Genomic DNA, 27,899 nt, shown 5'->3' with positions numbered 1-27,899 from the left:
ACTACTGAATAATATCCCACGTGTGAATCCAAATATATAACTAACTAGATGGCTTACGGAACCCGAAGGTTCATCAACGAATTAACTAAAGCCCTCCACCTGACCCTGTCCTGGGCCAACAAAATCCAGTTTTCATCAACTCCTATCTCCCATAGATCCCGCCTGAGATTATCCTCCCATCTACGTCTAGGCGAGGTTCGTACACTCCGTTCCTTTTTTGAGTACTTGGGGTACAATTGACCGATCGATCGGGCTAAGATCACCTTACGTGCATGTAACGTGTTTAAAAGGTTTAAGATTTAGAAGTCCACGTTTTCGAGAGCAATCGGACGAGAAAATACGAAGGTACTTGGTTTATATTTTAGTAAGAGCGGTATGCGAAAGGTGTCGCCACTTGCTGAGTTTAAACGTAGAACTAGGTTATTATGTGGCTTCGTTTGCCGGCGATGGAGTGTGTGACTCTGTGTAACTTAGATTGCTGTGAAACATTACGGAGTTAGAGTGGAAGTAATCTACAGGGCTGCACGTAGGCACACATGCAATTTGAAATTTTTCGTGATTGTCTGGACGACGCACATTGGGCAAAGTCGTATTTGAGGACCTTGTAATGTGCATTAAATGTTGAGGACAACACTGGAAACAAAGATGGAGACACCAGCTGCACCGATAGGAGAAATGAACAGGTAATCAAGGCTGATATTGCGTATAACAGTACATAATGATAAAAAGTAGGGTTATGAGATCGATGGCAGAAAATACAAACAAAGTGTTTTAACCTCATAATTTGAATTGGGGAGGCCAGAGTGATAAGAATGACTGTGTATGGTAAGAGAATAGCGCCTTTAACACTAAGCTACATTAGAGTTGTGGTCCGAGAGTAACCGGTGTTAGGAGGACACAGTATTATGTACAGAGAACTCAGTTAATGATCGATATATTTAGCTTTAGTTCTGGAAGGAACTAAGTTTGTGTAACCCAGTTATTGATTGGTTGAAAGTGAAGTAGCCTAGATTAGGAATCAAGGTTTACAACAAAAATGTAAATCATGAGTGTAGTAGCTAATACTAGAAAATAAATGGTGTAGCTTCAGGAAACAATCTGTAGCGTCCAGGAAGGAATTCTCTAACAACTGTGACATATGTTTAAGCTGACGACCGCATCCTATTATGATGTTAACTTGCTTTCCCCGATCTAAGCCGCGCTACCAACACTGGTAGGACCCACCGTAATGGTTTTCAAGAAAAACAACATATAAACCATTACACGAGTATAGACAAACACATTCCTTTTTCTTTGGTGGTCAATTTAAAGACGCTGCTGGTTTTCGGTGTTCTTTAAAATGTAATTCGCAAATAAAAGCAGTTTTGTTCGCAGAACGTTAGTTATACCAACCGATTTGTGATTCATGGCGCATGCCCAAGGCACGTACTGCGGGCCTGCATGACAGACTGAAGCGCTTTGCAAACAAGAAACAGAAATATGTCACGAGTAGAAATGCGATAAATCAGATGTATTTTGTCTAATAAAGTATATAATATAGCTGACTTATGGCTAGACAGCAGGGTTTCGATTCCAGGCAAGGATAGGAATTTTCCGCGTTGTAGCGCTGTGTAGTCTGGTATTAGTTTACCAACGTTTTCGAGGTTCATGCTGCCTTCATCATCGGGATCACCGAAACGCCGTACAAATGTACGTATTTGTTGACAGTGCCTCCGTGTGTCAGCTGTTACTTTGAGCAGGAGAGCTGTCTTGGTGCCCGTTTGCAGTGTAACGTATGGTTAGAATACGCAGTCTCCATTCATCGCGACGCACAAATGTGCAGTGCCGTCTAACATCGTCTGCTTCATGCATGACATGTTTGTACACCCCGTGCCGATGCAAACGAGGCAGGGCCTGTGGAGCCCAATGGCCGATGGTCTCCCTGAAGGTTTCCTTCACGTGTAGGGCAGCTTGGTACTTTATTCTGCGATCCATCTATTGTTAGGTTAAATCAGTGCTCTTTCATTTCAAACTGACTGTAGTCTGGAACTGCGTTTTAGGTTTCAGCGTGTTCAAATCTGACGTCATTTACATAAGTCCGCTGTGCGGTGATTTCCTGACGTCACGCACAAAGGAGCCAAAGAGAGACGATTAGACCTGCATTCTGGAAGTATGCTGTAGAGTGAGGAAGTCCCTCTGTCTCCTCCCAGGAAGAAAAACATTTATCCTTCCCTTTCGTCATGAAATGTCATTAAGAACTTACGAGTAACTAGGGACATTTCTTGGTTTTCTGTAGTCCTGCATGTGAATGCTCTGTGACAACACAAAGTCCGTCCATGGATCTCCCAACCACTGTGATACGTTCTGTTGGACATTTATAGTCGTATAAGTAGAATTTGTGATTCTCACGGTAGTGAGTACGAATATGGCCGCCTTGTAGTCTGGTAAGCGATTACGAACGTTTCAAATGTCTTTGCTGTCTCCGACGAACTACAAAGTCGGAGGATGCTTATAAAAGAAAATCCAGATTAGTCTTTTTCACGCTCTGAAAATGCCAAAAATGAGATTTGTAATTATGAACGCAGAACTTTGTCGAACATAACCTTATCAGAGTGAGTATTGAAACTATCCAATATCCGACTCTAAATATCGTTTCAGTGATGTGCAGAAACACACCAGTTTATTTATAAGGATTGCAGTTTGTAACAATTGGAACAAATTCATGTCGGTCGGTAATGTAGCAGCAGACATAACCTCTTAAAGCTCGACTTATGTCTATGCGTAACATTCCCCAGAGGTTTGATTCGTGTTCAGGGGGGCTAAATGTTAATAACAAATGGGTTTGACAATGACATAGTCATTTAAGAATGAACATGACGTACAAGATGTTTCACGGTACTAAAACTGGGCTGTAACCATGTTTCTTATATGTAACTTATAGGTTAAACTCGGATGAGATGACCCACATTTTGGAAAAAAAATATAACTACTATAAATACTATAGCTGACTGCTTCCACTTCGAATTCTTCCTCTGAGGACTTTCAGGTATTGGAAATATCTTCAGAAGGATTATACGTGATGTGTTTACAATTTCATTCACTTCGCATGCGCATGATTCGTGGCTTTCTAGTTCTGCACGCTCGTCTGAAGTCGAAGGTGTATGGGGGAAGTCTGTTTCGGACTGAAGTTGCCCGGCTTCATTATTAACATGTCTTTCAGACATGAAAAATGCATGTTCCGGGATAGCTGACGGGTCAAATGGATGTATTCCTGTGGCTTTAAACCCTGTTACGCCGTCACCAGTGGTTCTGATCTTCCCCAAGTTTTAGCAAGAAGTTGTCCGAATTGCAGTCTGGTTATTTTTCGCTGTCCGTTGGACGTCATCCAATTCCAAGCAGCTCTGAATGTAAGACAACTACATGGTAACGAAGTAGACAGACGGACGTGACCTCCAGGTAAGGCGTTAATTCCTTTTCGCAGTTCCTACACAGTTAACACAGAGAGGTGCAGGGCAACTCATCCGCAATAATGTGGGGCATCTCACCCAAAGTGTCAGGTGGGAGGCCCCAGTTGATATCGCCAAGAAAATGGTAAACTGTGAGAAAGGAACATGTAACTTATTCACTTGCCTTCGCTTTCACTAACTGACTTCACGAACGGGAAAATGTTCACCCTCGGCAATGACAGGTAACAGATATAAGTTTGTATTCTGCTTGAAATATGCAAAAGAACAATTGCATAACTACTTCCTCCAGGCAACAGCAACACACTGAATGCCATAATGAGCTACAATGGCTTCTCCCGCGCATAGACTTTGATATATCGAAACCGGGGCATCTCTACCGATGGGGCGTCACACCTGACTTTACCCTACACGATAATTCAAAGTGTTATGATTTTTGTTTCTTTTGCAAAAGTAAAGAACTCTGGTTACGTTTCCATAATTTGTGTGTTAGAATGCCTGAGTGATCACTTGCAATTTTACATATTAGAAATGCTTTAGGGTCAATTACAAGTTGAGGATATAAATTACAGAGTTTATTGGACCTGTAGTGTTATGACAAACCACAAAAATAATGTCAGAATTGATGTTCTTTTCAGTGCTGCCTTGGAAGGACCTAGACCTTCTGTCATCGCTATTGTGTACTCCTCAAGGAAATTCTTTCGAACTTCTGATATCCTGTCAATCCTAAGATATGGCCCTGTCTCTGTACGCACTGGAGGCCAAGATGGTACATAATCAGCTGGTGCAGGATCACTGGAAACAGAAAAGAAGTCATTATAATTTATCAGTAAGTTATCTACTGATATATAATGTTAAGCTTTCACGGCGGCTTTCATTAATAAGGTCTTCTCGGGTTATCAGCCGTGTTAGTTGGTGATCGGTCGCCGACGTTTCGAGGGCCATCCCTGTCCTCATTTTCAAGGGTGTTGAATGTGTGGCTCGGAGAGTGCCCAATTTAATACACCAACTCCTGGTGCAATCAACGTCCAGTGAGGTGTTACATAAGTATGTTTTCTTTGCCACTGATGATGACCTCTTGAAGTCGAAACATGTTTGACATTAGCGTCCTTCAAAGTGTAAACAGTTTTGTCTGTCTGCATATTTTATACTTCATTTTAAAATTTTAAATTTATATCAAGACAACATTGATGAATTATGTATCTCTTTGAAATTATAATTATGAAATTACACCATCTATCTTACGCACTTATAAATTTACCTTTCAAGAGATTCATTTTTGTTATATGCCAATCAGTTGGACAGTGGCCCTTATAAATAAACTCTAAATTATAAATGTAAGACTTGAGGTTCATCGCCCTGATGACGGAGGCAGTATGACCTCTGAAACGTTTGGTAAACATCGACCAGACTACACAGCGCAACAACCCAGAAGACAGAAATCTTCATACTCATCGCCCTGATGACGGAGGCAGTATGACCTCTGAAATGTTGGTTAACATCGACCAGACTATACAGTGCAACAACCCAGAAGACTGATATCTTCATCTCTAAATTATAAACTTATAATTGGGTCAATAAAAGAATTCCATTGCATCTAAGGAAATAGTTTCGTAGCAGGTTTACAATCTGATTGAGAATGTGAATAAAATAAAAAATTAATATGAAATTAGAGTGATAGTAAACTTTTAAACCTGTCAGAAATGCCGCACTAATTTTTATTCCAAAATCTCGTCACAGTCGAGCGCCCATCACAGTATTATCACTAATCAGTAGAGATAAAAGACAACCGGATTCAAAGAAGGAAAGTTCGTACTTGTGCTGTTTATATTCTCCATCTTATTCAGTGTTGTCTACATCAATTTTGGGTTAAACTAAAATTACTTTTAATTATTTACTTTCTGCTGTATTAAAAAGCTGCTAATTAACTTCATAATCCTTGAACCTCATACATTCTGAAATAAAGGAAGGCACTAAAAAATGTACATACGTGTATGTGGCAAAATTAGTCCACAGATCTACCATTGTACGTGAGATGACTCTATCTTCTTTGTTGAGTACAGCGTCAGGCTGTGGAAACAGGTAGATTAGGTCATCAGAGTGAGCCACGCCTGCTGACAAATAAACATGGGATTAAAAGTATATTTATTTAATGGTAGCTGACTTTAAAATAAATATGTAACGAAGGCAAGCATTACTAAGTTAAGCTAACCCTGAGTTAGCAGTGTGTCATGGAAACGTGAAGTTGCGGCTGAATATTTTCTCAAATCTTGATTTGAATGTTAGTTTTCGTCACAATCTGATCATATATCTGATATGATGTTATTGCACAGATAACGTAGGTTACCTAATTATTTACTTAGCACTTTTTACTAATGTTAATATTCCAGCATGTATTTTGATTACTAAATCCAATGAATAATTGATTAAGAGGGTTAGCAACTGAATTCTTCTTCAAGGTGTCAAGCATTGGCTTTCTAGAAAATTTTTAGGTTTCAAAGCCTAATTTAGAGATCTGAAGAGTCTCTTCGGATAGAAGGAAAGCCAGCCAATCACAAGACATTTTTAAACACAGAAAACATTGGCAGAGTGAGATTCCAATCCGTGAACCCAGTTTTTGAGTGGCCAAACTCTGTACCATGCATCCACTGTTACTGGAAAACTAAATATGAAACTAATCCTACTGATAAATGTTCAACGCTGCTGGCAACATTATCCCGTCACTGAGCACTATTCCAGGCCAAGTAATTCCATTCAACGTTACCAAACACTATTTACCTATCTTAGAACCTTGCATACCATACAGTGTATTGATATGTAAAATCATGCTTACAAACAAAACTGATGATGACCTCTTGAAGTCGAAACGCGTTTGGCACAAAGTGTTATTTAATGTGTAAACAGTTTTGTTTGTATGCACAATTTTATATTCCAGTTTACCTATGTTTAAGTTTAAAATGTTTTTCCTGTCATTGCCCTCCCATGAGATTTCATTACCACAATAACTTATAACTGTAGCGGTTAAAATCCGTTTACATTTCTATTACTACACTTTCACTGTAAAAATAAATAAATATTTTATAAAAATATCTCAATAACATCTTCAATGTCATGCTCATGTCAAAGTCTTCTGAAGAATTCTTCTGAATCTGACATCCTTGTGCATGTTTTGAAGAAATTTTCCTTATGATGGACATTTAACCTGGCACCCATTTTCCGTTATGGAATACCACAACTTAACCACTGTTCACCATGACTCTTATTTTGTAGTTAATTTCCATGTTTTGGAGAGAATTTCTGCCAATTGGCGCAGAATTAATCTAATATCAGTTTCCACTAAACGCACCTCCAGGAAAAGGATAATCAGTGTCTTCTCCATAGCCAAACTTGGTATGTTCCCCATAGTAGTTGAAAGAGTAAAGATAACTGGGCTGTTGCCGCGAGTTCTCCAGCACTGACCGAAATGTTGCAGCCTTCAGCAATGCAACACCACAGATCTGCGGAATATATGAATAACACAACTTTTGGTTACTGACTGTTATAACTTATTATTTTTAGAGGCATGATGTGTATGTATGGGAGATATAAGTCCACAGATCATTTAGGCTGAATTAGCGCAATCTGAGTGACATATTAAAATGGCTCTTACAGACGTACTACTGTATACAAAGTGTTTTCTTAATCATAGTGCTCCAGTGTAGGGTAAAATAGTGGATCTTTACAAAATCTATAATAAAATTTTGGGTTTCATAAAGCATGGAATTTCTTCATCAGATACTAGTCATCTGAGGAGAAGTATGTACTGCGGAGTTAGTTTATTAATTTATTAATTGATATAAGTTCTGTAGTTCTGAATGTGATTAGAAATAATTATTTATGGTGCCCTGGACAGAGGAGAATGTGGTTACAATCTACCAGTACTTTAGAGCAGGTGATCAGCGACCTCTTCTGCACTGGGAGGATGTATTCAACATCTGACCTCCTAATGTACGCCACATTACTAGGAGATAAGAAAATGAGATAAAAGGTGCATGGGTATATTTATTATATGTACATAATTATATTTATTTGAAATCATTACAGTTTAAACATTTTATTTTGGCACAAACTGTTTATAACCATAATATTTTTAAGAGATAAAAACTGAAAGAAACATTAAAAGTCCAATTACCTTTTTTTAAAGTAAAAGACACTTAAAATTTTATACTGTGGTTTTTAAAATCTGCCTAGTGAAATTTCTGAGGCTTGATGTTGCTGGCTAATTCTTGGATTCTTGAAAGATGATGGGGTATGCAGCACCAGTCACTGTCCCTACAAAGAGGAATGGTCCCACAATACCTCTCTGTGACATCACACCAGAATGGAAGTCCTGGTTGACTTGAACGTTCAGATTTTTACAAGACCAGTATACACAATTATGTCACCTCATCAGTCCAAACAGTCTTCCCCCAGAAACTTTACATTCTCACCCACGTTCCTCTGAAACCATTCATAAAAGTCAAGACTGCAGTGAAGATTGTCTTCAATCACTGCATGCAGTAACCTTGGCACGTAGCATTTCCACTTCACTATTTTGAGAATCCGGTGTATGCTTGACTCAGAAATCCCAATCTCAATAGAGATTATTTAGGTGAACATATGAACTGCTGTAGCACCATAGCAGAAGTGTCTTCGGTTGTCATGCATGATCCTCCTCCATATTGTTGCTTACACGTGTCATTCACAGTGCTCTACATTTATAATTTGTCTTGAATTCTTGTAACTTTAAATCATGTTGGAGGCATAGTTTCAAGTTCACATGTTCACCATCTTTCACTTCAAGTACATTCTCAAATTTTTGGTACTGATTCAAAATTAATTTGTGTTGTCCGAAATTCAGTCATTCCTCTGTCATTTTGAAAATGTGAATCATGTTAAAAGATTTGTGGTGCCATTTCTTAAGCGCAGACCACATTAGGTTCCCCTTGTAAACACACATGAAGATCGATAAAAAGGATAATATTTTGAACTATAATGCGTATATATATGTTTTTGGGACATTCTGTAGGTGGCAGTGTGTAATAACCACTGAAAGGCATGACAGAGACATTGAAATGACAGAAAATAAAATATAAGGGGAAAGCCTGAGATAGGCCAAGACTATGGGATGAAGTCTGATGGATAATGCCCTGAAGTAAGCATTTTGACTAAAGGCTTGGTTGGTAAGAATTAGGGGTGGCAAGCCTGGTAGGGGGGTAATTTGGTTGAAAAGCCTGGAAATGTTCCTAGAAAATGCAAGTCTGGATGTGGTTTAGCACCATGGTTGCCCAATTCCCTTGGGTTAAAATCCCAGGGGTTGCAACCCCAGGTTGGTCTGAAATGGGGCAGTACAGAGGTGTCCAAGCTAAGTGGTGGCAAAGCCGTGGTTTGGTAGGTTAAGGGGGATAAGCTCTGAGAATATCAAATGTAGAAAGTCAAGTTGTGGGAAGCAAGCGTGGTGACGTAAGATCTGTGAGCTAAAGACCATGGGTTTTGCCTTGTTAGAAGCAAGTTTGGAGCATCCTCAGTAGGTGCAAGCCCCTGAGGTGGTCTAGCTCCTTGGCTGACCAAGACTCTGTGTGGCAGGCAGGGTATGAAAATACCTGGACTGTTTAATCTGGCGAAGTGTTGATCTCCGAGCCCAGTGAGAGGGAAAGGCATACGACAGAATACTTGGCTTGACAACGCCTTGGTGGCAGGTTACAAGCCCATAGGTGAATTGACCTTATAGAAGGCCAACTTGTAACAAACTTTGGAAGTGGATAAACTGGGGTAAAGCCAAGGGGAAGGGCAAGGCCCTTGTGGGCAAAGTGCTGAAGGCATGCATTGACTAATTAAGCAAAGGCGTGGCGAGAAAGATCCTTATCAGGACAAACCCTGGGTCAGATGCCCCATCAGGGTAAGAATTATGGGAGTGAAAGCCCCTAGTATTGCTTCACACGTTCAGGAAGCCCTTTGGGGTTGCATAGTTCGAAGGGGGCATACTCAGTGGGGACATCTGAAAGATGTGACAGACAGACAGACATGGACATGCATAAGACATTCTTGGCTTGAGCTAAAGCATAAAGAACATCAAAGTAGAATAAGATTGGAAATCAGTACTCTTTGGAGTACACTGACATGCCAAAGGTATTCTTCATGCCACATCACAACATCATCGTTGCGCTGTGATCTGATGTCACTGTTGAATATGTTTGAACACTAGCCGGGATAGCTCAGTCAGTATAGTGACTAGCTACGGGCTGGATGGCCGGGGTTCGATCCCCGACGGGGGCAGAGGATTTTTCCTCTAGCCTCTGCGTCCAGACCGGCTCTGGGGCCCACCCAGCCTCCTCTACAATGGGTACCGGGGTCCTTTCCCGGGGGTAAAGCCGGCCGGGGCGTGATGCTGACCACTCACCCCCATCTAGTGCCGAGGTCAAGGAAGAGAGGAGCTATACCTCCACTCACCCCAAACGCCTACATGGCGTATAGTGGGACAAACTTTACTTTACTTTACTTCCCACTGTTGCACAATGACCCCTGGTAATATGGGTTGCCTGTGTCTTAAGAAAAAATGTGATAGACTGGACACTATGGTGTTCTTCATTCATGCTAGAGCATGAAGAATAGTAATAATCATAGTAGTAACAATGTTAAAATATTGTGTAATGTACTAACAGGACAAATAACTGTGCGGAATTATAGAACTGAATATCAGTGATGTTAACTGAATATTAAAATCATTCTGACCTTTTCTGGTTATAAGGGCAAACAATAGCATCTTCTTGTTGGATGCCCAAGTATCTTCTCCACGTTGCTTTATATTGATAGAAAATGATATATGTTATTTCCAGTTCTTCATTATATCCTAATCCTGAATCTAATGACTGCTCTGAAGAAACACATTTCTCCCATATCTAGTCTTACCTTTGTCCTTCAATTAACTTCCAACATTTAAATTCATTTAAAATCACTTAAAATGTTATGCAAGTTTGATAAGGGGTTTATCTTCTTATGTAATGTGAATTTTATAGCTTCATAGGACTGTTCAAATCTATTTTGTATATTAAGATTGTATCCTAATATAATTACTAGAAACATGATTTTGCCTGCATCAAGGGTGTACAAATATTGACATGTTGCATTCTGGAAATGGGCTCACTGACATACATCCAAGTGCCATGAAGTGTGGACCTGCAGTTGAGAACCCCTACTGTGATACTCTATAAAAACATAGTGATCCAGTTTTGGAGAGATCTGCTTCTGCTGCCAACATATGCAGGAATAGAAATAACAGACTAACCACAATCCTTTTGTAAACTTTGTCACTGTTCCCTGTCGAGTGTGACATCATACTTACGTCAATGAGTCCAGGTGTCATGGCTTTGAAGTCGCCTATTTTATCAGGGTGGAAGTATTTCTCATTTAGAAGGTCTGACACCATGCCAGTTGGGTCTTCAATTCCTACAAGAGTAAATGTAAATGCTAATGAAGGACGGAATGCCAGAAGTTAAGATTTCAGGCATTCTGTTCTTCAAACTTTTATTGAGACCTGTTACAGAGCAGGATGTGGTGCAAAACTTATAATCTTGCATAACATACTGTTAATCCATTTATACTTTCCAAATTTACATTTTTAAACATTTATTTCTCAAGCTCAAATGCAATGCCATGATCTGATATGTAATATGGCATAACATAAGACAATGATATAACATTATATAATATAATTTAGTATAATATATGATATAACAACATAAAATAACATCATTAAATATGAATAATATCATAATTTTAAGAAAATGCAATCTATCATTGCAGGAGAATTTTATTTAGGTGTGTCCAGGTAAAAGAAAACATGATTTTTCAGAGGCTGAGTATGTTTTCAAATTCATATAAGAAAAGGAAGGTAACTGCTCTGATATTGAAGGCAGCCAGCCCCCAAAACATTATTCTTTCTATCCAAACAATGAACAAAACAAGAAAGGAAGTATATAAGACTTGAGGCTTTTGTGGCGACTAAATGCAATAAAATCTTCTCGGGTGACCTGATTCCATTTTGATGTGGCTTGTTGGTGAAGAATATTTTATTGCTTAAAGGACGTATTTACAAACAATAATGATATCGAATATTCATCGCCCTGATGACGGAGGCAGTATGACCTCTGAAACGTTGGTTAACATCGACCAGATTACACAGCGCAACAACCCAGAAGACGGAAATCTTCATACTCTGATGACGGAGGCAGTATGACCTCTGAAACGTTGGTGGACATCTTCCAGACTACACAGTGCAACAACCCAGAAGACGGAAATCTTCATACTCTGATGACGGAGGCAGTATGACCTCTGAAACGTTGGTTAACATCGACCAGACTACACAGCGCAACAACCCAGAAGACAGAAATCTTCATACTCTGATGACGGAGGCAGTATGACCTCGTTGGTTAACATCGACCAGACTACACAGCGCAACAACCCAGAAGACGGAAATCTTCATACTCTGATGACGGAGGCAGTATGACCTCTGAAACGTTGGTTAACATCGACCAGACTACACAGCGCAACAACCCAGAAGACAGAAATCTTCATACTCTGATGACGGAGGCAGTATGACCTCTGAAACGTTGGTTAACATCGACCAGACTACACAGCGCAACAACCCAGAACACGGAAATCTTCATACTCATCGCCCTGATGACGGAGGCAGTATGACCTCTGAAACGTTGGTTAACATCGACCAGACTACACAGCGCAACAACCCAGAAGACAGAAATCTTCATACTCTGATGACGGAGGCAGTATGACCTCTGAAACGTTGGTAAACATCGACCAGACTACACAGCGCAACAACCCAGAAGACAGAAATCTTCATTTTCTGAAGACGGAGGCAGTATGACCTTTGAAACGTTGGTTTACATCTTCCAGACTACACAGTGCAACAACCCAGAAGACAGAAATCTTCATACTCATTGCCCTGATGATGGAGGCAGTATGACCTCTGAAACGTTGGTTAACATCGACCAGACTACACAGCGCAACAACCCAGAAGACGGAAATCTTCATACTCACCGCTGTGAGAACCTCAAATCCTAAATAATGATATCATATCACACTTATTTAATAGTGGCTTATCTGTATTCATGGTTTCCTTAATACAGGCGAAAGACTATTTCAAAACCAGTTTGCCAAGTAATTTTGAGTAAAAAAAAAATATTTATGCAACATTGGTCCTATTTCCAACCATTGTGGAGCTACAAATATGTACTTTAACAGCAGCACTAATCAAGAAATTGCTTACCTGAATAAGCATTACAAAAATGATTGGATTATTCATTGTAATCCATTAACTGGGCTGCCAAGATCTCTGTACTTAACTCTGCCTGATTTCTTTTTATGGGTTCTAATTAAAGAGATGGCCTACAGGACTGAAGATGCTAAGAATGCTAGACCAGTGTTTCTCAAACTTCTAACTCATGTCCCACTCGGACATAACCACAAGTTATCAGTACTTTCTTTCATACATTCAAAATTAAAGGTTTTAAAATTAATAATATAGAATCATCAAGTTGCTACACTTAAAAGTATCTCTTAAAAAGATGAGAGGAATAGTCTATCTTGGTATAACTAAAAACAAAAATAATGTGATTACCTTGTTAACGAGAAGGGTGTGCCTGCCTTTCTTCATAAAGCAGCTTCAAATCATTCATTCATCCATTATGATGTTTGGATATAACAACTGAATCGATAACGAAGCACAGTAACTCCTAATTTGATTCAACAACACTTAATTTACTAAGAAAGTAGCAGTAAGAATTACTACAATCCGCAGTGTTGTCACATTTCACGGACTACTATGACCGACCTTTTGGGTTGGAAACTCATGAAATCAGACCAAGTTTACAAAGGAAGGGGACAAATGGGTGTGTCAGTGACCAGAATAGAAGATTAACCCTCTTACTTCTGAAAAAAAAAGAAGTAATTTGATATTTTTCTTAAAAACCGGAATGGCGGGACAGGACAGAACAAACTCTTCCTAAACTCTGCTAACAAACACAATCAAATGAGAGGTGAAATCCATTGGAGGTAATGAATTATTTTCTCAAGCAGGAACTAGGATTGAGAAAACTGTATTTCAACTTATCTTGTGAATAAAAATATGTATTACCAAGGTAGGCAGGAGGGTTTGCAATTGAATGGGACACATCAGCTATTGGCATATGCTGATGATGTTAATTTATTGCGGGACGATATAAATACAATAAAGAGGAACACAGAAGTTTTACTAGAGGCTAGTAGACAGGTGGGGCTGGAAGTAAATTCATAAAAAACTAAGTACATGTTAGTATCTCGTCATCAGCAGACAGGCGGGCAAAATTATCTTAGGGTGGCTAATAAGTCCTTTGAAAGGGTTACAAAGTTCAAATATCAGGGAACAACAATAACAAATGAAAATGACACTCATGAGGAAGTTTGGAGGAGATTAAATTCTGGAAATGCTTGCTACTTCTCAGTTCAAAATATTTTGTCTTCCCGTCTGATTTCTAAGAACCTGAAAATTAAAGTATACAAAACAATAATCTTGCCTGTTGTTTTGTATGGGTGCGAAACATGGTCTCTCACTCAGAGGGAGGAACACGGTTTGCAGGTGTTTGAGAATCGGGTGTTGAGGAGGATATTTGGGCCTAAGAGGGAAGACGATGGGGCGTGGAGAAAACTGCACAATGACTAGCTTAAAATCTGTACTGCTCCCCCAGTATTGTGAGGGTGATTAAGTCGAGAAAGTGAGATGGGCGGGACATGTAGCGCGCATGGATGGGACAAGAGGTTTGCACCGGGTACTGGTTGGGAAACCTGAAGGGAAGAGACCGCTGGGGAGACCTAGACGTAGATGGGAGGATAATGTCAGGCGGGATCTATGGGAGATAGGAGTTGAAGGAAACTGGATTTTGTTGGCCCAGGACAGGGTCCAGTGGAGGGCTTTGGTTAATTCGGTGATCAACCTTCGAGTTCGGTAAGCCATCTAGTTAGTTAGTTATTACCATATTTCGCCCCCATTTAAAATTTCTTCATACCCCACTGGTGGAGCAAGCCCCAAAATTTGAGAAACGCTATGCAAAACTACCCATGATATCAGGTCACCTGTACGAACTGCTGAGAGGGAATGCCATGAACAAAGTTCAAACTGGGGAAGCAGCCTGCTGATTTGTTTGAAATAAGACTTTGCACTTCTGTTTACTTACCACTGAATTTCAAAGTTGCTCTAGTCAGGTTGTGCTTCAAGTAGTCCTTGTCGTGTAGGAGATTGTAATGTCGCAGAATCATGTCATATATATCTGTAAAGAAACATGTATTTTAGATTAATGAAACTTTACAAGTTACCCGAGTTCCTCCTATAGTGTTATGTAATGATAGTACCAAAATCCATGTATGGAAGTGAAACATGGAAGAAAATATGAGACAAACATACAGGCAGCAGGGATGGAATATCTTCTTGAAGTAGCTGAATATGCACATACAGATCATCTACAGAACATAAAGATTAAGAAAATATTTAATGTTTTATATTAAATAAAAAAAATCATAAATAACTGGTTGCAGCATCTGTGAAGAATACAAAGATGACCGTTGAGTATCTAAACAAGCTTGGCAATAACATCTGTGAGGAAACAGAAGCCTTGGAAGACAAACAAAGAAATGTAAGATTTGAGGTTTTCACAGCGGTGAGTATGAAGATTTCTGTCTTCTGGGTTGTTGCGCTGTGTAGACTGGTCGATGTTAATCAACGTTTCAGAGGTCATACTGCCTCCGTCATCAGGGCGGTGAGTATGAAGATTTCTGTCTTCTTGGTTGTTGCTCTGTGTAGTCTGGTCGATGTTAACCAATGTTTCAGAGGTCATACTGCCTCCGTCATCAGGGCGGTGAGTATGAAGATTTCTGTCTTCTTGGTTGTTGCTCTGTGTAGTCTGGTAGATGTTTACCAACGTTTCAGAGGTCATACTGCCTCCGTCATCAGGGCGATGAGTATGAAGATTTCTGTCTTCTGGGTTGTTGCGCTGTGTAGTCTGGTCGATGTTTACCAACGTTTCAGAGGTCATACTGCCTCCATCATCAGGGCGATGAGTATGAAGATTTCTGTCTTCTGGGTTGTTGCGCTGTGTAGACTGGTCGATGTTAACCAACGTTTCATCGCCCTGATGATGGAGGCAGTATGACCTCTGAAACGTTGGTTAACATCGACCAGTCTACACAGCGCAACAACCCCGAAGACAGAAATCTTCATACTCATCGCCCTGATGATGGAGGCAGTATGACCTCTGAAACGTTGGTTAACATCGACCAGTCTACACAGCGCAACAACCCCGAAGACAGAAATATTCATACTCATCGCCCTGATGATGGAGGCAGTATGACCTCTGAAACGTTGGTAAACATCGACCAGACTACACAGCACAACAACCCAGAAGACAGAAATCTTCATACTCATCGCCCTGATGATGGAGGCAGTATGACCTTGAAACGTTGGTTAACATCGACCAGACTACACAGCACAACAACCCAGAAGACAGAAATCTTCATACTCATCGCCCTGATGATGGAGGCAGTATGACCTCTGAAACGTTGGTAAACATCGACCAGACTACACATCGCAACAACCCCGAAGACAGAAATCTTCAAATGATATTCATGAGCCACAATGGAGCAAAATGAATCAAGACTATATATAGCTGATGTTGATGATTATGATGATTTCAAGTCTTTGATGTTCATTGAATACCATCACATCCAAAAAACCAGTTTTCTCCTACACATTTAGTGAAATGAAAGAAAATTGAGTTAGGGATGTTGTGGTATTTCGTAATTATTTCTACTTTATTAATTTACTCTTTGTGCTTCTTGTCTTGCATTGTCCTTCATTCTTTACTCTTTAGCATAAGTGGGCTTATCCATGTCTTTCTCCCCCATCTTATAACTGTAATGATCCTGGGAGGTCGTATCGTATAATGGCTGATTGTAATTTCATCCATTTTGTATGGTGGTTATGCCATTACAGGCTAATATAAACAGGGGCAAACTCGACATCAGGGAACTGCAGAAGGCCACCATGAGAACTTCATACATCATCCGAAAGACGCTTTCATAAAATAAAATTATATACTACATGTAGCACGTGCTAAAAACAATGTATCCCGGAAATAGCTGCTGCCTTATGTACCTTACGGACAAGGTCTGTCTCGGGTACATGAAAGTACAAACCCCATAAAGTGGTGAATAGATGGGATAATAATAATAAAAGTAATGATAGTCTTATCCAAAGAAATGCAATAATTGAATTATTTTGAGTGCTCAGTAATTAACTTGCCTCAACAGAGGAGACCTCTTCGGAGTACACTAACTTTCAAAGATGTTGTTTACTTCACGTCATAGGCAATGATGTCGGAAGGATGGGCCTTCAAGGGGTTCTTCACTTACAGTATAGCATAATAATTTCTAGTAATAATATAAACATATTTATACCTAAATTGTTGAAACCTGGGATATTTCAGTCACTCTTGTAACTGATAACAAGCTGGACTTCTAGGTTTCTGTTCATGATTTATCACCACTACATCCAGACCATCCATTCTTCCACATCTGGGTCCCACATAGCCATATACGCAGAGTATGAAACTGACCACTTACCTCTATTGAGTGGTGAGGTTAAGAATGGTTAGATATTTCCAATCTCCATAAGTCTTCAAGGCATAGCGCTTAATTAAGCATAGAAACAAATTTCGATTTATAATTATCACATTCTGCACATTCTTGTATATGTGGTACTGACCACTAGATCTTCTAGAAAGGTCAGTTCTAATGAAACTTCTCTCTTAACTTACTTCCCAAGATGAAACTTCCCTCGTGGCGTGTAACTCCTCCGAGGAGAGGAACATGCATGAACCGGCCCTCCTGGATGCTCTTGAGTGGAGGCTCCACTAGAAACTTTTGACTCCCTGCTATTTGTATCACAGGATGGTTGCCACCCGTACCCCTTCCTCCTGCTGCAATATCATCAATCTGTTCAGAGAAAAGTACAAAATCTGTGTCGTTTCACACCGCAACATTGGAAGACATATCTGACTGATTTACTGGTGCCAGGGTAAAGATGTATAAGTCCCAAATTACAGAAAAATAAAATATTTGGAGAGTTCTATCACAAATCATATTTGTTGATTAAAAATATGAGGAAATGTGATATGATTTCCAGTTTACACAAGAATGTGAGAGTGAACTTACAGTTTTGCTAAATTACAAGAGTTACGCAATATAGTCTGTAAAGTAGTAATAATGCTTTGGTTTCTGCCTCCATCATCAGGGTGATGAGTGACTCATCGCCCTGATGACGGAGGCAGTATGACCTCTGAAACGTTGGTTAACATCGACCAGACTACACAGCGCAACAACCCAGAAGACAGAAATCTTCATACTCTGATGACGGAGGCAGTATGACCTCTGAAACGTTGGTTAACATCGACCAGACTACACAGCGCAACAACCCAGAAGACAGAAATCTTCATACTCTGATGACGGAGGCAGTATGAACTCTGAAACGTTGGTTAACATCGACCAGACTACACAGCGCAACAACCCAGAAGACAGAAATCTTCATACTCTGATGACGGAGGCAGTATGACCTCTGAAACGTTGGTAAACATCTACCAGTCTACACAGCGCAACAACCCAGAAGACAGAAATCTTCATACTCTGATGACAGAGGCAATATGACCTCCGAAACGTTGGTAAACATCGACCAGACTACACAGCTCAACAACCCAGAAGACAGAAATCTTCATACTCTGATGATGGAGGCAGTATGACCTCTGAAACGTTGGTAAACATCTACCAGACTACACAGCGCAACAACCCAGAAGACAGAAATCTTCATACTCATCGCCCTGATGACGGAGGCAGTATGACCTCTGAAACGTTGGTAAACATCTACCAGACTACACAGCGCAACAACCCAGAAGACAGAAATCTTCATACTCATCGCCCTGATGACGGAGGCAGTATGACCTCTGAAACGTTGGTAAACATCTACCAGACTACACAGCGCAACAACCCAGAAGACAGAAATCTTCATACTCTGATGACGGAGGCAGTATGACCTCTGAAACGTTGGTAAACATCTACCAGACTACACAGCGCAACAACCCAGAAGACAGAAATCTTCATACTCATCGCCCTGATGACGGAGGCAGTATGACCTCTGAAACGTTGGTAAACATCTACCAGACTACACAGCGCAACAACCCAGAAGACAGAAATCTTCATACTCATCGCCCTGATGACGGAGGCAGTATGACCTCTGAAACGTTGGTTAACATCGACCTGACTACACAGCGCAATAACCCAGAAGACAGAAATCTTCATACTCTGATGACGGAGGCAGTATGACCTCTGAAACGTTGGTTAACATCGACCTGACTACACAGCGCAATAACCCAGAAGACAGAAATCTTCATACTCTGATGACGGAGGCAGTATGACCTCTGAAACGTTGGTTAATATCGACCAGACTACACAGTGCAACAACCCAGAAGACAGAAACCTTCATACTCTGATGACGTAGGCAGTATGACCTCCGAAACGTTGGTTAACATCGACCAGACTACACAGCGCAACAACGCAGAAGATGGTTATCTTTGGAATCACTGCTGTGAAAACCTCAAATCCTATTTAGGCTAACTCATGCACCCACACCAAGTCATTTGTATGGAAAGAACTTAGGCATCATCTATAACTGTAATATTTAACACCTTATAATACTATTTTGTGAAGCGTACAAATTATGCGACTCTTTAATTAAACAGTTATTTGCAGTCGCCTGCTACTTCCTATGATAAGAATTTCTAGTGAGTCATAGTGCTTCGCTAAATTTGGTTTTTTATAGTATAGCTGAGGCAATTTTGTTTCTTATTGTTGCAGAGTTCCATAGTACTTTCAAAGTTACCAGGAATTTGGAGTGTGCTATAAGCAGGTCCTGTGCTGAGATCTGTCTGAGGCAGACTGCCAGGTCTTGGAGGTCAGTGTGGTTGCAGTTAGCGAGCCGCGCAATGGCCACTGCACTCTTCGCTGGATTACGGTCCATGACCCACGTACCCAGCGCAGAACCACTCTGAATGATGATCTTCCCAAACAAGCCTGTGAGGAATAGTTACGAGGAAAATGAAAATTTAGAAAGATGCAAGTTTGTACAATAGGCTACGTAACATTCTGAAATGGTACAGACAATACTGATTTCTTGTTGTGGCCTAAAATCAAATATGGCTGACAAATAACAATGTAAAATGTCTTCTGCTAAATTTTGCTGACATGTGTTTGTTCAGAAACAAGCTCTTTAGGTCTGATAGATGGCCTGATTGTCCACTGGATATTTTGAACGTAAAAGGTAATACCTGATTTCTTTTTAAAACTTAGTTTTATCTTTCAAGCTACTTTTTGGTATTTTAAGTATCATCTTTCCAAGAAGTTACCCCGAGTAGAAGCCTGTACAAATTTTTGAACTTAAAACAATTACAATGTAGTGTTTTAAGCCCTTTGTCTAACCACAAATTGGAGAATTATGCTTTTTCAGATGTGGCGACTGTTTATTGAATATATTCGCAGTTACTCTTTTTATCTGGAGGAATCAGCAATAACTGAACAATAATTAATTTAATTTATTTACATGTTTAATAACAGCCAGATAATGCCAATTACATCTAGCAGTAAACAACAGTAATGTAAAAAAATACTACAATTTAAAAATTACTTTAAAATCAAGAATTAACATTAAGTAACAAATAAAACATAATCAGGATGTACAATATGAGATTTCCATTATAAAATTCAATCCAATCCATTTACGTACTTGACAGAAGCTTAAAATAATAATAATAACAATAAGAAAGTGAAGCTGAAGCTAGTGCCAGAATTTCTTTAAAAAAAATTAAACAGTTCAGAGAGAAAAGTTGTACTGTTGGGTTAAGGTTAGAGACACAAGAGAGAAACAGAAATTACAATTTTGGCATCTCAGAATCAGGCAATCAGCACAAACTACTTCAAGAAAAAGAATGTCGAAAGATGAAATTGAAAGCAGATGTCGACTATGTAAAGATTACGAAGGAACTATTGACCGACTTACGTCAGGATATCCGATTATGGCGAAGACATGATAAAGACTGCACACATCTACATTACTTAATATGCAAAACATTAGGAAGTTAAACAACAGAAAACTCATACTCATGCACACCTGAGCCAGTATGAGAATATGAAGATACAACAGTATATGGACTCAATGAATACAAACAGATAAGAGAGGTTGGTTGTGGCAAGTAGGCCTGACATAGTAATTAAAAATAAGGAAAATAAAATTTGCTTACTGATTGTAAAAAAGGATTATATTTGAAATAGGTCCCGCGCCGTAGCCGCGCGGTCTGAGGCATCATGCTTCGGACCGGCGATACGGAATGCGCGCTGGTTCGAGTCTCGGGGAAAGAAATTTCCTCATGAGATTTCGGTGCCGGTGCCGAGCCAGCATCGTGAGGAAATTGGGGAGCTACGATCAGTAGCGTAATCCGGTCATGAAAACTAGCAATGGCTGGGGGTTCGTCGTGCTGACCACACGTCATCCTGTATCTGGTTGGATGATCGTTCATATCTGCTTAGGCATGTGAATGTGAATCCAGCAGCCAGCTAGTCGGCTTTGGCTCTCTGGAGCTGTTACGCCACAGATTTAATTTTTTAATTTAATAGGCCAGTAATTATTAATAGAGGCAGGATTACTTTTTCTAAAATAGGAAAAACTGCTGCCAGCTTCCATAGAGTAGGAAAATAAAACTGAGTTAGGTTTAGATTAAAGATACGTTTGATAGCAGAAACAAAGAACTCTTTATAAAAGAAGCTAAGAATGTAATCAAGTCTGACTGTTTCTGATGGTCTTAGACATCTAAGGGCCAAACTGGAATAGGGATTAATTATTAAAATTCAGCGGATTGCTCGAGGATGGGGAATATCCCTGACAAAGGTACTGTGGAGTAAAGCATTAGCACTTTACAAGGTTCTGCCAAATGAATACCATGACATTTTCTATAATATCCAGTGTATTTCAAAAATTTCTTGGGTTATGACTTTAAATTGTCATCAGTAGACTTCAACCATTAAAGTCTGACAGACTTAATAGTAGTTTTCACTGGGTTATAACAAAAGAAAAAATTACTATAAAAATAGTTTGAATACTTTTTAAAATGTCTGGAAGGGTAAATTTTTTTTTCGTATGTAATACTGTAAAGCACCCAAGAACCAATGAGGGAAATACTTTCTGAAATAATTATACTCTCCCTGTGAAAATCTGGTGGTAGAATGTCGTTAGGCAAGTAGCTAAATTAGTTAACGTAGATTGTCATTTGACAAAACAACGGTGACTTGGGTGCATCTTAGATTTAAAACTGAAGGAAAGGAGATCATTTTAACACTTTAAGAAATAATATAGAAAATATTGAATTAGAGTTGTGTATTTAAATTTTGTTCTAAAATTGTCAATAATTTTCAGTAATTTTTGTGGCACAATAAGGTGCAAAATAATACTTCCCTCTAAGTAAATTGTAATCTTTCCAACACGAACTTCAATTTACACAAACTTTCCAGCATTTCAAAATATCTCACTTACTCTTGTCAACAAGAGGACTGATTTGCATGAGGGTCACAGCAGCCCCTCCGGCACTTTGTCCGAAAACGGTGACCTGGCCGGGATCTCCTCCGAATTGTGTGATGTACTTCTGTATCCAGCGCAGAGCCAAGACCTGGTCCAGCAAACCCACATTGCCGGGCACATCCTCCGTCTGCAGTGACAGGAAACCTGTTCACAACGCCCGACTCACGAATTTGTTATATTCTGTTGGTCCGTGGACCAGATCCCAAAAGTTCTGGTACACGCTAATCCCTTATTCCTTGAAACTCATTAGATAAGCAAAAAATTCAGTCTCATCACATATTTGAATCTGGGTCCTTCATCCCTGTTTACACATTCTTTTCCAGGGATGTGGAAGGTTCTAGGAGTTCAGCAGTGTGAATTTTTGTAACAGTCGAGGATGTAAAATTTCAATCTGTGCTACTCGTAGTACTTTTGAAGGAATGTGTTAACAGAGATCATGGATAGGAAATTAGAGTTTAATTATTTTCATCGTGAGTGTTGGTTCAAATCGACGACTTTCAAGGTCAAATACCCAAATGCAGATAAAAGCACCAACTCACCCAAAGGTCCCAGTCGATACTGTGGAACGACCAGCACAACATCTCTCTCTAACAGGTAGTTAGGCCAAAACTCTTGAGCAGAACCCACTCTGAATGAACCTCCATGGATATATACCATGACCGGAAGTCCTAAACTTTCATTCTGAAGCTGCAGGATCAGACAGAAAGAACAAAGACAGTTACAGAACAGCATTAGATATGAAACATTTTAAAAGTGGTTATTTATTAACAAGTGACTGCCATGGATTATGTAGGAAGGAACATGAAAGAACAGATAACCTAACTTTTCCCACGATTTGATGACCTTGACGGAAGCTGACTAATTCAAAGGAAAAGAAGATTGTTTATTTTGGCATGGACAGAGGAAAGTAACTTACGTGCGGAGTGTACACATTCAGATTGAGACAGTCCTCTATGTTTTCAGTCTTTGCGTGTGAATCCCATTCTTTCATAAATTCATGCTGTGACCTGCGGATTACGGGACATTTCCTTCCAAATTTAGTGGCGTCCAGGGTTCCGTTCCAGGGTTCCGCTGGTTCTGGTGGCTGTAAAAATGAATCAAATAAGTTTTCTTCAACTCAAGTCAGAACGTCTCAGTTTAACGACGAAAGTGTGGGCTAAAAGACCGGAGTTTGTTCCTGACAGGTCTTCGCCTACTGTCCTGTGGACACCGGCTGGGGGATTTACGTCGGGTTAAAGCGACTGTGATGTGAAGATAAACACTCAACTCCGCCTAGTGCCGAGAATAAGAACAGGTCAACCACAAGGCCGCACATCTGTACTCAGATATGAAGGTGACGGTTTAGAGCAGTGGTAACCAACCTGGGGTACGCGTACCCCCGGGGGTACGCGAAGACATCTTAGGGGGTACGTGAAATTTAAAAATTATATATATATTATTTTATGATAAACACTGAATAATCAGTAATGTAATTTATTTAATTTATTCTGAATGTAGATTATATACTATGAATAACTTGAATTATATACCAACATATTTGGGGGTACAAAGTTGAAGAGAAATTATATCTGGGGGTACGCGAACAAAAAAGGTTGAATAACACTGCTCTAGACCAGTGGTATTCAACCTGGAGTACGCGAAGACATCTTAGGGGTACGTGAAATTTAAATTTTTTTTTATGATAAACACTGAATAATCAGTAATGTAATTTATTTAATTCATTTTAGATGTAGATTATATACTACGTATAACTTGAATTATACACCAATAACGTTTGGGGTACAAAGTAGAAGAGAAATTATATCTGGGGGTACGCGAAGACATCTTAGGGGTACGTGAAATTTAAATTTTTTTTTATGATAAACACTGAATAATCAGTAATGTAATTTATTTAATTCATTTTAGATGTAGATTATATACTACGTATAACTTGAATTATACACCAATAACGTTTGGGGTACAAAGTAGAAGAGAAATTATATCTGGGGGTACGCGAAGACATCTTAGGGGTACGTGAAATTTAAACAAAAATTATTTTATGATAAACACTGAATAATCAGTAATGTAATTTATTTAATTTATTTTAGATGTAGATTATATACTATGTATAACTTGAATTATACACCAACAACTTTTGGGGTACAAAGTTGAAGAGACATTATATCTGGGGGTACTCGAACAAAAAAGGTTGAATACCACTGGTTTAGAGGACGTGTTGCCTTGTCCAACCTGCTAGATCCAACTCAGAAAATAGTCCTGGATGCATCGCGTAGACCAGCACTCTGTAGCATCTAGGAATTTTTAACGTAACGAGATTTTAGATCTAAAATTTTGTGACGATGATGCCTTTTTAAAATAAAACGTTTTCTTGATGTTTTCTATCTTTAAATAAAATCAAAAAATTACACGACGTTTCGGAGTTAGTGATTAACTCTATCGATTGGGCCCAACTGAGTAGGTCAATCTGAAGACGTCTTGTAAATTTTATGATTTTATTAGACGATGAAAAACATCCAGAAAACGTTTTATTTTAATAAGGACGTTTCGGTTATAATAATTGACAGTAATATTTTATACTTTCTTAAAGGAACAAGAAATTATATGCAATTCCGTTTTTAACGCTTCTCTGGTAATCGCACAAATACAACTGCTCTGTGTTGTTAAGACTCATTGTGAGAAAGTTCTCATCTCTACCTTAAGAGATCGCAGTTAACTGAAGCTGGGGTACGAATCCATCTACAATACAGCAACAGTCGGGTTTGCAGAAAGCCGATGGCCTGTTCCGGCTTATATGAAATCCACCTTTGACCATATTCCATAAAATTAATAATAACATCGTGGCTACAACAGGTATTTCTTGGAACATGTCTTGAGGTTCTTTGTCGACTGAAAATTACTACTTACACTTTTTAGACTGGGAAGTAGATGGGAGAATATGCATTACGCATTTAATCATCAATTTAATTCCAGCTAGAATGTCAGTAGTACTAATTTATTTAGATATCATCGCTGTATTAGAAACACTACAAGGAAAGAATTGGTTATAATTAAATTATTCATTATTATTATTATGAGTGTTAGCCTTCGTACAAATTTTACCTCTGCTAGGAAGTTTGGTATCTGTAGTATTTGCTATATAGATAAGGAACAGTGAATCTTCATAACGAATACGTTTATGTACTTAAGTGACTGTTGTCAATGAGCTAGATTCCAGAGCAGGCTATTGAAAGAGCTGGCATGAGCCCAACTGTGGGCTCCTTGAAAGCCAAACGTGTCTCTGGCGTTTAAATCTTGATTCTGGCTTTTGTGTCCGTGTAGTCGTAAAATCAGCTGAACGATCTATTTTCTGTTCTGGATGTCGTGGGCAGGTACTCTATATTGGGTTCATTGTGATTTGCTCATCCCAGGTGGAGAAAATGCATACTTTGTTCGTAGCGAGTCAAACGATTTTCCTGAGGTTGTTGGTGCCTCTGGACTATTTGAATTTGCGCTTGTGTTCGTAATGCAGACTCAGGATGTCTGTGGCCAATGTTACTTTATCTGTTTAGACATTTGGTAGGACTCCTTGGACGAGTTATAAGCCCACTGCAAGGCCACTATCTTTACACAGGACAGCACAACACAGCACAACACAGCACAACGCGGACAAACAACCACGCCTTGAGTTGGATTCGAAACCATGGTCCCACTGTACAAGCGAACAAGGCCCACTCCTCAGACCGCGCGCAGCTGACAGGCAAATGAATTAAATAAACAACCGTACTTTTACAACAACCAACTTTACGGGATAAAATAGTCCTTCTTGAAAATGTAATAGTCCCTTTTATTGTTAAGAATATCTCCGCATAATTATAAGATATAAAAGTAGGAAATAAATTTGAATATAAAACTGTGTGGAATAGGGAAGGCTAATATTATGTAATTGAGTAAAATGTTGTACCTGTGCTATTAAAAAATATATTCCTGGGGTGATTTTAAATTTATATCCTTTAGATTGGTCATGTTGGTAATCAACTGCAGTGAAAGATGGCGTGTTGATAGAGCTTCTGGCTTCGTGTGCGTAATTAGGTTTTGCGGTGTTTCTCTTACGATTTTACAGTCACAGTGTATCAACATTGGTAGACGAAGACTTGTGATCAGTTTAGTCAAACAGATATCCAGTGAAGAAAATGTCGGTAAGTCATAATTGATACTAATTACTTCCATCAGTATTCCTTGTGTTTTTTAGATGACTGTTTGGAAAACAAGTGCAGCCAACATTGATCAAATTACAGGTTAGTGTGTGAACTTCGTACGCAGATTTTTGTAGCACAGGGTGCATTCCTTTGTCAGTCGAAGTGTTTAGTTCCTAATACTCCGTGTTGTTGCCTAGACCACGGCCTTGCCCAACACAAGTTATAAATTCGGGCACCGCCGGGAATCGAACCCGATGTGATCTCATTAGCTCAATAATATTTTATGTAAAGTACAAAGTGTATTCGGTTTCATCCCATGACGTTTGTAGTTCAAAAACCGGCCGTTAAATAACTTTAAGTTTTATTAAAATTTAAAGAGAATTTCATAACAATCTGAGCAACTATCAGCGGCCTGAGGAAGATGACTGGACCTTACCTTGAATCTGAGATTTCCGACCGGCGGTTTGGCGAATGGAATTCCTTGGAACTGATAAATGGTTCTGTTTGTCCAGGCTGAAATATTTAGGGTTCCGCGTATTTCCCCTAGGCCCGTCAGCTGCAACGTAACACCGTTCAGTTCGTCTCCATAAACTGTATGTGTTGAGAGAAAAACCAGCCATGATGTTAGCAGTCCCGACAGCGCGGGGCACAGTACGAAGCACCGCATCGAACACCGGGCAATCGCCGCCCTCTTGTCGACTTCGCTACTCGCTCACTTCTGCAGATCTAACTCACATCGCCGTGGAGGGGAAATAGAGCGGAGGGTAGGATGGTAGTGGTGGAGGGGAGATTTCGTATGTAACAGTTAAAACAGCCCCCTACCTTCGCTTGGTGTTATTTACTCAGTTTAAAAATAGACAAAATCCACACATTTTATCTTTTTTAAGTTGTTCCGTCTGAATTGTAATACCTACAAAGGTCACGCGAAGATGCATGAGAGAATTATAACAGAGTAACCCAAGGTTACTGTTGCAAAGTTTTAGTTTGACAAACTTACGAGTGAAAGTGGCAGACCCGGAACCGTTCCGACAGGAAGTACAAAAACATTATTTTCACCGCTGAAAATAAGGCACACAATTTTTTGTCTATGTTTATATTATTTTATTTATTTAGTGTTCTGTCTGACGACAGGTCCATATGAACAGGATCCTTCCATCCTTTTCTCGGACTGGGACCTGTTCATATACGTTCTTGGCAGATGATCCAGAAGTGGTTTGCCATTGCCTTCTTCTGTGTGTGTGAATGGAGTAATTGTTGGGATGCCACGGAGGAAAACTCCGTGTTGCCTAGACCACGGCCTTGCCCAACACAAGTTATAAATTCGGGCACCGCCGGGAATCGAACCCGAGACCCCAGTACAGTTTGCTATCTTTTGTTAAAAACAAAAATGTATTTGATAAGCAGTCATGGACTTATATTACTCCTACGTTTAATGCAATATTCGTGTGACAAAGTTTAGTACTTGGTAATAAATCAAAATTATAATAGGAAAGACGTTAGAAAAGGGTCACATTTATTTAATGTTTGTTACCATGTTCGATCCCT

The 27,899-nt window shown here is 39.5% G+C and overlaps 1 protein-coding gene and 1 long non-coding RNA gene across 2 annotated transcripts; one reads left to right on the top strand and one right to left on the bottom strand.

Annotated features, from left to right (window-relative positions):
• Positions 1-415: 415 nt before the first annotated feature.
• On the top strand, positions 416-25,920 carry LOC110827196 (uncharacterized). The gene is made up of 4 exons (XR_015536174.1): positions 416-683; positions 3,200-4,272; positions 19,410-23,585; positions 24,889-25,920. It is a non-coding gene; the product is annotated as an uncharacterized LOC110827196 (long non-coding RNA).
• Positions 4,006-27,083, bottom strand: LOC110827190 (juvenile hormone esterase-like). Its single transcript, XM_087352812.1, has 11 exons — positions 26,791-27,083; positions 23,096-23,263; positions 22,719-22,866; positions 22,135-22,323; positions 19,435-19,625; positions 17,321-17,498; positions 14,687-14,779; positions 10,804-10,907; positions 6,790-6,940; positions 5,434-5,554; positions 4,006-4,238 (listed from the first exon to the last, which is right to left on the bottom strand). The coding sequence occupies exons 1-11, from the start codon at positions 27,019-27,021 to the stop codon at positions 4,019-4,021; spliced, it is 1,794 nt and encodes a 597-aa protein (XP_087208938.1). The 5' UTR covers positions 27,022-27,083; the 3' UTR covers positions 4,006-4,018.
• Between the last annotated feature and the right edge of the window lie 816 nt (positions 27,084-27,899).

Source organism: Zootermopsis nevadensis, unplaced genomic scaffold, assembly GCF_977971745.1.
Source record: "Zootermopsis nevadensis isolate Lab colony 2312 unplaced genomic scaffold, Znev_1.0 Znev_ptg000021l, whole genome shotgun sequence".
NCBI lineage: Eukaryota > Metazoa > Arthropoda > Insecta > Blattodea > Termopsidae > Zootermopsis > Zootermopsis nevadensis.
The sequence above is the reverse complement of the archived record's forward strand: the minus strand, read 5'-3'. Positions and strand labels throughout refer to the sequence as shown.